Source organism: Aedes albopictus, chromosome 2, assembly GCF_035046485.1.
Source record: "Aedes albopictus strain Foshan chromosome 2, AalbF5, whole genome shotgun sequence".
In the NCBI taxonomy this organism is placed as follows: domain Eukaryota; kingdom Metazoa; phylum Arthropoda; class Insecta; order Diptera; family Culicidae; genus Aedes; species Aedes albopictus.
In genome coordinates, this window is record NC_085137.1 from 180709300 (window position 1) to 180720675 (window position 11376).

General features: G+C 39.2%; 1 protein-coding gene across 2 annotated transcripts; it reads left to right on the forward strand.

Annotated features, from left to right (window-relative positions):
- The first annotated feature begins 320 nt into the window (after window positions 1–320).
- LOC134287813 (beta-1,3-galactosyltransferase 6-like) lies at window positions 321–1970 on the forward strand. Of its 2 annotated transcripts, none has more exons than XM_062850805.1 (2): window positions 321–461; window positions 539–1970. In XM_062850805.1, the coding sequence occupies exon 2, from the start codon at window positions 651–653 to the stop codon at window positions 1812–1814; it is 1164 nt and encodes a 387-aa protein (XP_062706789.1). In that variant the 5' UTR covers window positions 321–461; window positions 539–650; the 3' UTR covers window positions 1815–1970. The 2 variants fall into 2 exon arrangements, with proteins under 2 accessions (XP_062706789.1, XP_062706790.1); XM_062850806.1 differs by having other exon boundaries at window positions 328–465.
- Window positions 1971–11376: the final 9406 nt, after the last annotated feature.

Below are 11376 nucleotides of genomic sequence, written 5' to 3' on the forward strand. Positions count from 1 at the left end.
ACATTTATAGTGCACCTACGCTGAAAATGAGCCTAATCATTTATTATCGTCGCACCACCAAATCGAAGTCGTCGCTAGAGGCACATGCGAAGTTGCAGCTGCGAAGTAAATTTGAATCTTTTTTTTCTGTTGCGCATCATTAAGCTAATTAAGAGCAACAATATGCACTAATCCAAATTGAGTTGCGACATTTCTAAGTAGGTTAAAAATCAATTTTCGCACGTTCGATTACTTTGTATTTCGACCAAAAGCATAATATTTGCGTCGAAATCTATAAATCTTCACAACGGGCAATATTCAACACATTTTTATTTTTATCGATTACATCCGTCAGAAAAAAAAAATACCACAGGCAAACCCCTCGGTAAGCAAACAAAAATGCAACTGTCAGCGAATGCACGGTGGATGTCAAAAACCAAAACATTTTACATGCAGTTCTTGTTCAACTTTCTTCACAAATTGTAGGTAAATTTCCAATTTCATCTGAAATCATGTAAATTATTTATATTATTAGTCATAAATAATCTTTATCTTCAAGCTGAACCTTCAAAATTGGCGCAGCACAAACATCGACACGGCCCAGAAGCAACAGCGCAAGCAAGCTTCGTCGAAAGCCGCCTCCGCCGCCGCCGCCAACCCGAACCAGCAGAATGGCTATTGGGCGGTACCAACATCTGCACAAGCGGACCTGCCTCGGCATGGTGCCGCTGTTTTGCTGCTTCTTGGCCGGTGTGTGCCTGACGGTGCTGATCGGTGGAACGCGACAAACGTGCGAATCGATGGGGGCACGGGTGTACGAACCGGAGAATTCCTATTTTCTTATGTTGCTGATAGTGAGCGCACCGGGCAATGTGGAAAGACGGAACGCCATCAGGGAAACCTATTTGAATCTGAGGCCACGGATGTTGAACGAGAGCTACCAGGAGGAGGCGATCTATGTGCCGCTGTATGAGGAGGGAACGGGACAACTGCTGATGGAGAGTGTCCAGAAGCAACGGGAATTACTGGAAGGTTATCGGAGGTGGCAGCTGAAGAAGGTGAAAAACATAAAAGTGATTAATTTCAAGGTGAAAACGCTGTTTGCTGTAGGGACGTATGGACTGTCTCGGAGCGAAAGGAAAACCATTTACGAAGAACAGCGAGTGTACAATGACGTTTTGGAGTTGGAGGATCTGCAAGATTCGTATGGGAATTTGACAACGAAAATCATCCAGAGCATGACTCACATTGATAAAGTGTACGATTTCAAGTATTTGATGAAAGTGGATGACGACAGCTATCTGAAGTTGGACTTGATATCGGAGGATCTGCTCAGCTATTACGAAAAGCTGCATCAGGTACGATCGAGACATCACAATCCGATAGAACTATACTGGGGTTATTTCAAAGGGGCGGCTACCGTTCAACAACGCGGCCAATGGAAAGAATCCAATTATAAGCTTTGCGATCGTTATCTCCCATACGCTCTGGGAGGGGGTTATGTGTTATCTAAAAACCTTGTCACGTTTATCGCCTCTTATGGCTTATCACTCAGCGCGTTCAAAAGCGAAGATATGGCTGTAGGGACTTGGCTGGCCCCGTTCGGCAACATCCATCGGCGGCACGATGTGCGCTTCGATACGGCTTGGATGCCGCGAAAATGCCAACCCTACCATCTGGTGCTCCACAAACGGACGGCCCATCAGATGAAGGAAATCTACGACGGTCACCAGCTGTGTCACAACGAGGAACAACCATCGCAGCCCCAGGGTCCAAAAGAGTACTTTTATGATTGGAGCGTCCCACCATCCCAGTGCTGCAAGACGTTTGTGTAGTAGAGAGAAGGTAGCAACAAAACAGTCGTTTACCAGTATTTTACTTTCGGACCAGCACCTAGTTTTTAGTTTATTTAATACAATAATGTGATGGCAAGCAAGTGCAGCAAAATCGTCCCCTACAATATAACGATTTAGATATCTATTACTGTAATGCAGCTTATAGACCAACCTATATGCGGTATAGACATTAAGGCTGATACGATTTGTAAATATACTTAATTGTTAAAATAACCGAAGTAGAGGCAGCAATCGTTTCCCCCCATAGATAAGAGAGAGAGAGAGAGTCGTAATGAAAAATCCATTAGTTATTAAATATACTATTTTTTTAAACGAGTTCGGCTTGTTATGTTTACTTAAAGTTGAGAAAATCACCGTCAGAAATTCAGGCCATTATTTTCTCCCCAAATGTTGGACGTAATTTGTGAACAGTCCCGAAGGACTCTAAGCTCAACAACTGTGCACTATGGTCAACCAGAAAGCTAGGAGGTAGGTGTCCGATCCTGCGAACCAGTCTTGAAAAAGAAATGCAACGGAAAGTTCACAACTAGATACATAATACGAACCGAGACCAACGGCAACGACCGCAGCAAACAAAAACGAGCTTTTGTTGGCAACTCGGTATGTATGCGTGTCACTTCACAGTGACTTATTGTCGTCGCGGTTGAAACCCGAAGTTTCCTCACACCCGACAATCGATTTTTTTTTTTTCAAAATCTATACGTGAAACCTAACGTCGGACGTAGTGCGCTGAACAACGGACTTGGCACTCTATCCAGCGCACTGTGCCCGACGTACGTCCGACACACGGTTTAGGAGAAACATCGATTTTCGCGTGTCAAAAATTCCGATTTTCAACTGCACGAAAAATGTTGAGAATCCACGGTGAAAAAGTTGTGGATAAATCGAATGGGAATCACTTTCACCGTGCTTATTATTCTCAATTTAGTTGAAAATCGGAGTTTTCGACTAGCGAAGTTGGGGTTTTCTCCAAATCCGTGCGTCGGACCTAACTTCGGAAGTGGTGCGCTGTATAGTGAACCTGGTCCGCTATACAGCGCACCACTTCCGAAGTTAGGTCCGACGCACGGATTTGGAGAAAACCCCAACTTCGCTAGTCGAAAACTCCGATTTTCAACTAAATTGAGAATACCGGTGTCATTTTTTCGTTTCCAACGTGAAGTGACACTATCTATGTACCGTCAGTGTACCAGTAGCCGCTCATGACCCAATAGCCGCTCACTGTTGCAAAAATCAAGTTTACACGCATAAATACACTCTTTTCGGTGCTAATATTCTTGGACAATATAAATTAGACGAGAGCAAAGCCATTTTATGCAATATTTACCGGATAACATATTTTTTTAAAACAAAATAATGAAATTTTTTGAGCGGCTATTGGGCCCAAAAAAGCTGTAGCTAATTTCATGTGTTCCAATAACCGCTCACGCAAAAAAAAAATACGTCAAAATCGTAAAATCTGCCGATTTTAGTACACAGTGTGTTTAATCCCTATTATACACTCCTACGGAACAGGAAAAAATAATTCTAAAAACATAGAGTTGGAAAAATAAAGCACTTTTCCGCAAAAGTCTATTTAAAAGATGGCATAAATTTGTTCGTGAGCGGAATTAGGACCACTTTGGTCTCACACCAAATGTAATAAAATCATACTTTTATGAAAAGTTTTACATAAGTCTTGATTTGTATCTGATTGCACTTAGATTGAACTAACATAAAATGGAAAAAACATTACAAATTGGCTTAACAGTCATTCAACAGATGATGTTTTTCTGCGAAACTGGCCTTAGATGAGCGGAATCTGGTACCCTGATGGTATTGAGCTTCTCGAGAATTTTTTGCAATTCGACAAGTTTCTCTTCGACCTCTAGGTTGCGCGCCAGGGTATGATGTGTGTTGGGCACTTTGCGACGATTAACTCAAATCCGCAAACCAACGCACAATTTGCGCGCCGAATGCCTATGCGCCAAGTTTTTCACTAGCCAAATCACTATTAATCAGTGGTTTAATGAAGTAAAAGCGTTGTTATCGTCAATAATATCTTTGTTGTACATTATTTCCAGACATAAGTCCAATGTTTTAGACAAAAAATGGATCCAAACCCTAAGAGAGATAGAGCTCTTGGCGCGAACCATTTTGACACTTGTTTATTTACATTTTGTATGGCGCATGGGCTATCGGCGCACAAGTTGTTGGCCAGTATGCGGATTTCAGAAAAGATTCGCAATACCAGAGTTGCGGCAACACACGCGCCCCAAACGCTCAGGTAGGCCAGGAGATGGAGTTCAGACCGACGATCGGAAAGTTCAGCGCCCACCAGCTGACGAACGAAAACGGCCTATGACTTATTGATTTCGCCGCCTCCAAGAACATGACAAAAGGCCCCCTATAGTCACATCTGTAAAGATTTTGGAGGAGGAGATATTTATTATCGGATGAGTAGATGGAAAGTATCGTGCGTTCCATCTGCAAAAAGGGCGACAAGTTGAATTGCGGGAGCTGTGGCGCGATCACAGTACTGAGTGCTGCTTACAAGATAGGGGAAGGTGGGGTATTATGCACCCCCTAAGCAAACGTGGCCCTATATCTAATATTAGAATGATTTTATGGGTGTCTTGCGTTTTGACAGTTGTTGGCGATGGCACCGGGGCGCAATCTTCCAATTGGCAGCACGATCGGGGTGTGGTGTTCCTCTTGCGGTGGGACTAGACCAAATACTTACTGAATCCAGCAGCACTCTTGTCCACAGCTATCGCGATGATGAATCGACGATGATCAGGATGACGAAACCCACAATCGTTTCACGGTACCGTTGCGAAGGGATACGGTATTACATTCCGTGCGTGCCAACCAACAGACTAGACGGAACGCGTTACTTTCGAACACCGATACTACTCACTCGGGGTAGGAGGTTCAAGAAGGAAAATAGTTAAAATCGAACGTCCAAATCGTGTGTGATAGGATTTAGGCCTTTCTAGACTCATGCCAACGTTACTCGCATTCGGAACCTTGGCGTACCAGAGTGAGAAATAAATGCCTTCACACTTGAATCTAAATCGAACTGGCCTTTTGGGAAGATTCAAAAATTACGTCCATCGTTTTTCGGGATTTCTAGACCCCCCCTCCCCCCTCTGTCACGCAATTTTCCTATACCCAATACACGTACTGTCACACTTTTCTAGACCCCCCCCTCCCCCAAATGTTGGACGTAATTTTTGAACGTTCCCTTTCTAGACTCATGCCAACGTTTCTCGCATTCGGAACCTTGGCTTACCAGAGTGAGAAAAAGTTCGATAGATTCAATGATTGGGGACTCGTCTAAAATCGTGTGTAGAGCACTTAGGCCTTTCTAGACTCATGCCAACGTTACTCGCATTCGGAACCTTGGCTTACCAGAGTGAGAAATAAGTGCCTCTACACTTGGATCAAAATCAAACTGGCCTTTTCTAGACTCATGCCAACGTTTCTCGCATTCGGAACCTTGGCTTACCAGAGTGAGAAAAAGTTTGACCTATCCAATGATTTTGACTTCCACGATTCTAAGTATCAACACTTTTGAAGGATTGAATTATCCAATCAAGTGATCAGAATAATTTAAGCTTCGCAAGTGCAAGTTCAGGATCAAAGGAATTTGAGTAGCAAAATACTTATCCGGGAGGTATCCAGTGTGGAGTCCAAAAACAAAACTGAACGTCGTCTTTATTGATCTTCCTCTTTTATAGCCGCAGGGCCTACCAAAAATTACACATGATCTTTCCTGAAAGGATGATGAAATCGCGGCTCTCCTTACGATCTACACATTTACACTTTCAGTACGTGTTTTAACATGAATATATGAGCGGTCAGATTTCTAGAATGATCTTTCGCGGGTACATGGTTTTTCGTGTTTTCACAGGAGAAACATTTTCTTCTCCGAAGAGAGAATTTTCCTGAATTTGAGCAATCTCTCGAGCTACATGATTTGATTGTATTTGTACAGAATTAGATCTACCATTCATATTTTGCACGATCCCGATACCTAATTTTCAAGATCAAGTTCAATGATGGATTTTGATTACATTTAGAATGCTACCGATCTGCTAGGCTATTGGTATGGTTTCCATCGGGTGTCGCTTCAGATTGTTTATTTTATCATGCTGCTCAAAGTCAGTCGAGTCCCTCAGCCGCATATCTTTTGCTTCGTTATGCTGATAAACATTGCCGCTCTGCTCTACGTTTATAATCGCGGGCCCTATTATATTGTGGTAGGTCATGATTGTTCGAATTTGATTGGGGTTTTATGATGCGGCTCGCTTGGTTAGTTGTAGGAAATGGTTGGAAAGGGATTCGTTCCGAATTGTGTGGATTCAAATGTACTTCACGCTTCGCGTTCGTAACATTCCGGCCCTCGTAAATCTACCAGGGAGATTTACCTAGTATCTTTCGATAAGCGAAGTGATCTTCCAAACATTTCCTTTACAATGTTGATTATGATAAAGTATAGTAATTATTTTTCTTATTACTATTATTGATCTTATTATCTTGAACAACTATATCTTATTAATTGTTGGATACATACTGGCTCTGTATGGCTCTTCTACATTTTCATTTAGTTTAGTGTCGCTTTTCTCTTTGACTGATTCCAGGTCTTTTGTTCTATCGTTTTCCTTGGTGAATTTTTTGGTTTCTTCCATAAATTTCTTGTGAGATAGAAGACTAGTGAGTGAATCCCAGCATGATGCAATTAACTTCCAACTAAATCCATATATGTCATATAAAATTCTTCCATGAATAAGTGTATCGACGAAGAATTTAATAATACGCACTATTAGGTATAAACCAATAGCAGCAGATGTTAGATTTCCCAGCCAAGTAGTCCAAGATATTAACTTCTTCCAATATTTGCTGAATACATTATCCAATACCTTTTCGGAAATCATAGCTTCAAATTGAAATCCTTGTCTGTTTGGATGCTGTCCAGCCATTATTTTGTACACAACAGCGGAGGCCGCACGTCTTTCCCCTTGCTCATATATCATGTTTCTCATTTTAACCAAACTATCAGAATCATATACTCCACTTTCCATCAAGTTTGGTAGCGGTGTATAGTTCCAGCTTGTGACAATGTTAGTTGATAATTTGTTTGGGCTTGTGCTTTCTCTCAATCTCCCATCAGTTGTGTACCACCGAGACCCAAATTTAAACTTAGCAGGCAACAGGGGAGTACAATCTATTTCTGTGCCTCTTGTTTGTAATATACGTGTTACTGGGGCTAAATACATGGTTATATTATTATAGTTCACTGGTAACTCTTGATAACATCTTTCTGACGCTTTGGGAGTAACATACACTGGCTTACATTCCAAAACATGAAGAACTTCTCCTGCCACGACTGCCGTATAGCCGTTTCCTTTCATAATACTTGAAACGAATTCGTTCGGATTCAATCGTGCGAGGGTTAGTTTGGTTTCCATTATAGTTCGGTCCAACTTACACATTTCAGTCATTACCATGTTGTAAATGTCATTCAAATTTTGTCCAATGTAGTGTTCCACTATAGTTATTTTCGAGTTGAAATATGTGAATAGGTCTAAATTTTTCCCTGACTCTACCTTTTTAGAGAACGGTGACTTAAAATTACTGTTTTCAATAATGAGAATACGAGGATGATCAGTTGTAAATCCTGAGTACCCACAAATCCTCGTTAAATTCCGGGTTTTTATTGAAAATATTTGCGACTCGGAAATGGTGCTGTATATTACTGTTGTAGAAAGATGAACTGCTGGTTCTGAATTCATTGTTTTGTTAACCAACCCTTCATAGACAACTTCGAATTCAGTATCCTCACATGACTTATTCAAATTCAAGTCCCATGTTAAATATCCTTCTTCAGAGTCCAAACAACGTCCGAGTGAATAGGGACAATACAGACCATTCCTCAATGAAATTTGGTCATTTTCTATGTCTACATGAGCTATGTAGTCAAACAAAGAAATTTCGTACTCATAAAATACCAATGCATTTGTCCATGTATAAAAGGGTGTACTATAAGTCCCACCGTAACACTTACTTCCTGATAAACTTCCTATAATAAGTGTCTCTCCATGAGTTGTGGTATTTAATTTCAGTTCATGTATCAATCTGTCATGTGTAAGTGCAACGGTCCCCAATGCGTGCACCTTTCTGCATTCTTCTGAGTTAAATTCTTTCACTATATAAGAGTATCCATATTGATATTCCGATACATGTGAGAATGCTCCACAATGTTTAATAGATCTTTTAATTATAACTTTACATTGAAATACCCTTGTTGTTGTTCTGACATTTCGTTGTAATACTTGAATTGATACTTGAGATGAAGATAAATTATTCATATGTGGAACGCATGATTCGACATCAAGAAGAGAATAGCTTGTCATATTCACCTCGGGATTGGCACAATCATAAGCAATTAAGCCTTTAGATTCAAATCCAGCTATTAATGCAATAAAAGACAATATTACAACCAATGATAACCAAGCTCTTTGCTTGATTTCTGATTTGGTATGCAACTTTTCTCTTGTTTCATGTTTGTTGTCCATATCGCTTTTAGCTCTTTTTGCCAAGTGCTTCATATTCTGATTTCCTTTACGTTTTCCCAGAATTGCGTTGTTCTTTTTCATAGTGCTTTGATTTTCTTCTTTGTTTTCTTCACATGAAATTAATAAAACACTATTATTTTTCTCTGTTTCTTTTGTTCTTAAATTGGAGTTGGTTGATTTTTCATTAATCGGTTCTATGTTCATCCCATTCACGTCCACTACAGCGATTTTTGTAGTTGGACGAGAATAAACTCCCTTTTTCGTTTGTATCAATGCTGATCTAACCTGACCATCGTCAGCAGTATTAACTTGAATAACTCTACCTTTTAACCAAGATCCAGGTGGCATTTTTTCATCGACAATCAACACAAGGTCGTCAATTTTTATAGGATCGACTTTATTATTCCACTTGTTTCTTTTAATTAATGTAGGAATATATTCCTTTTTGAAACGGTTCAAAAAATATTTCCCATATTCCATTACACTTGAGCATTGCTTCTGATTCAAACTCCAATCAAGCGTATCGTAAGGAGGGACATACTCTCCTGCTCTTCCTATTAAAATATGAAATGGTGTCAAAACTTCATCTTCAATATTATCGACTGGTATGTGGGTTAGGGGACGCGAATTTAAAATAAATTCAGCTTGAATCAATGCAGCTCTTAATTCCTCCACTTTTGGTATCTTACCATTGTTAGCTTGCAGCATAACATTGAGAGATTGCTTAATAATTCTGATTAACCTTTCCCATGCACCTCCAAAATGTGGGGCAGCTGGAGGATTGAATGTCCATTTTAAATCCAATTTTGCAGCCTCCCCATTATCCATTTTTTCATTGATTTCGTCAATTAACGTTTTAATAATTCTAGCTGCTCCAACAAAGTTTGTTCCGTTGTCACTAAAAAGGTGTTTAATCTTGCCTCTGCGATTTTGAAAATTACGGAGACAAACAAAAAATGAATCAGTATCAAGTTTCTCTGCAAGTTCAATATGGACTGCTCTGCTAGACATGCATGTAAATATTACACCCCATCTTTTTTCAACTGATCTTCGAATCATTACTTCCAGTGGACCAAAATAATCCACTCCTGTGTTTGTAAAAGGATAAATGAATGGTTGAGTCCTGAAGTCCGGTAAGGTGGACATCATGGGAGGAGATGGTTTTGCTTTATTTAGTATGCATTTCTGACAATACTTCTTAACTTTTTTCAATAATGATCTACACTTGAGGATCCAATATTTTTGTTGGATGGAAGCAATAACTGCATTGTCGTTATAGTGGAAATATTTTTCGTGATACGTTTTGACTACCAAAAAAGATATATAATATTCGTATGGGAGTATGATTGGAGTTCTAGCGTTTCTAGACAGACATACTGCCTTTTCTAAACGGCCCTTAGCTCTAAGAACTCCATTTTGATCCAAGAATGGATTGAGCTCACGAAGTCTACTTGATTTATCTATTCCATTACCATTTGTAAGAGACACGACTTCATCGTTAAAACATTCCCACTGAGCCTTTTTAAATAAAATATTTTCTGCTTCAACCATATCCTCATAGCAGAGTTTATGCAATGGTTTTCCTTTATTGACAATCCATTTAACGAATTGTTTGAATATGTTAACATGTCTTTTCAATTTCCAAAAGTCAGAAAAATGATCGTCTTTGATGAAAGAATATTTCTCTAACTTATTGTGCAAAGAAACATAATTTCTGATTTCTTCAACTGTTTGTCCAATTTTATTTCTGGATGGCCAATTTCTTTCATTATCACTCAGAAATGATGGACCAGAAAACCACTTTGGGTTTTTCTTAACAATCTTGGTTCCTTCATCAGCAGGATTTTGATTTGAGGGAACATATCGCCATTGATCCATGTATGTTGTTTCTAAAATTTCAGCAACGCGATAAGCTACAAACTGTTTATATTTTCTATGCTCACTATTGATCCACGCTAGTACAGTTTGACTATCTGTCCACATTATGATTCTTGATATATTCAAGCGCAACTCTTTTTTAACTGTGTTCATTAAACGAGTACCAAGTACGGCACCTTGTAGTTCTAGACGAGGTATTGAAATTTTCTTTAATGGAGCAACTCGAGATTTTGCTACTATCAACGTAACCATTGCTCCATTATTAGTTTTATTTCTCAAATAAACTACGGCTGCAAATGCATCTTCTGAAGCATCAACGAATGTGTGTAATTCGTAATACTCTGCTGATGGGTGTGTAACACACCTGGGAATTTCAATTTTCGAAACTTGATTCATCATTTGTAGCCACAATTTCCACTGATTAAACGCTCTCTCAGAGATAGGAGTATCCCAGTCAGAAGTTTCTTTATGTAATCTCTGAAGTAACATTTTTCCATGAATAATAAAATTTGATATGAGCCCTAGTGGATCATAGATGCTCATTACAAATGAAAGCACTTCGCGTTTTGTTGGCATTTGATCTTTTCTTAATATGTTTTCACCCAGTTTATCAAATTTGACTCGATATTGCAAAGAGTCTCTTTTAATATTCCAAAACACTCCAAGTACTCTTTCTTTTGGAATGCGATCAATCAATTTATTTTTATTTGAAATAAAATTTCTTATAAAGAATCCACCATATTGATGAATTTTAATTATTTCATTAACCGTTTTAATTGCTTCTTCCATGCTTGAAAAACTGTCTAGATAATCATCCACATAATGTTGGTTGACAATTGCAGTAGATGCAACTGGAAATTGATTTTCAAATAATTTAGCATTATAATTTTTTACTGCTTGGGCACAAGCGGGTGAACAAGTTGAGCCAAATATCATGGATTCCATGACATAAATATTCGGTTGTGCATCTGGGTTACAATTACGCCAGAGATATCGTTGAGCATACTGATCTTCCTTTATAATTTTAATCTGCTGAAACATTTCCATAATATCTCCAGATACTGCAATACTGTGTTCTCTAAATCTCAAGAGAACTCCAAAAA

What these genes read in the sequence shown, in the direction of transcription:
- LOC134287813 (XM_062850805.1), top strand. Translation starts at nt 651, where the DNA reads ATGGCTATTGGGCGGTACCAACATCTGCACAAGCGGACCTGCCTCGGC.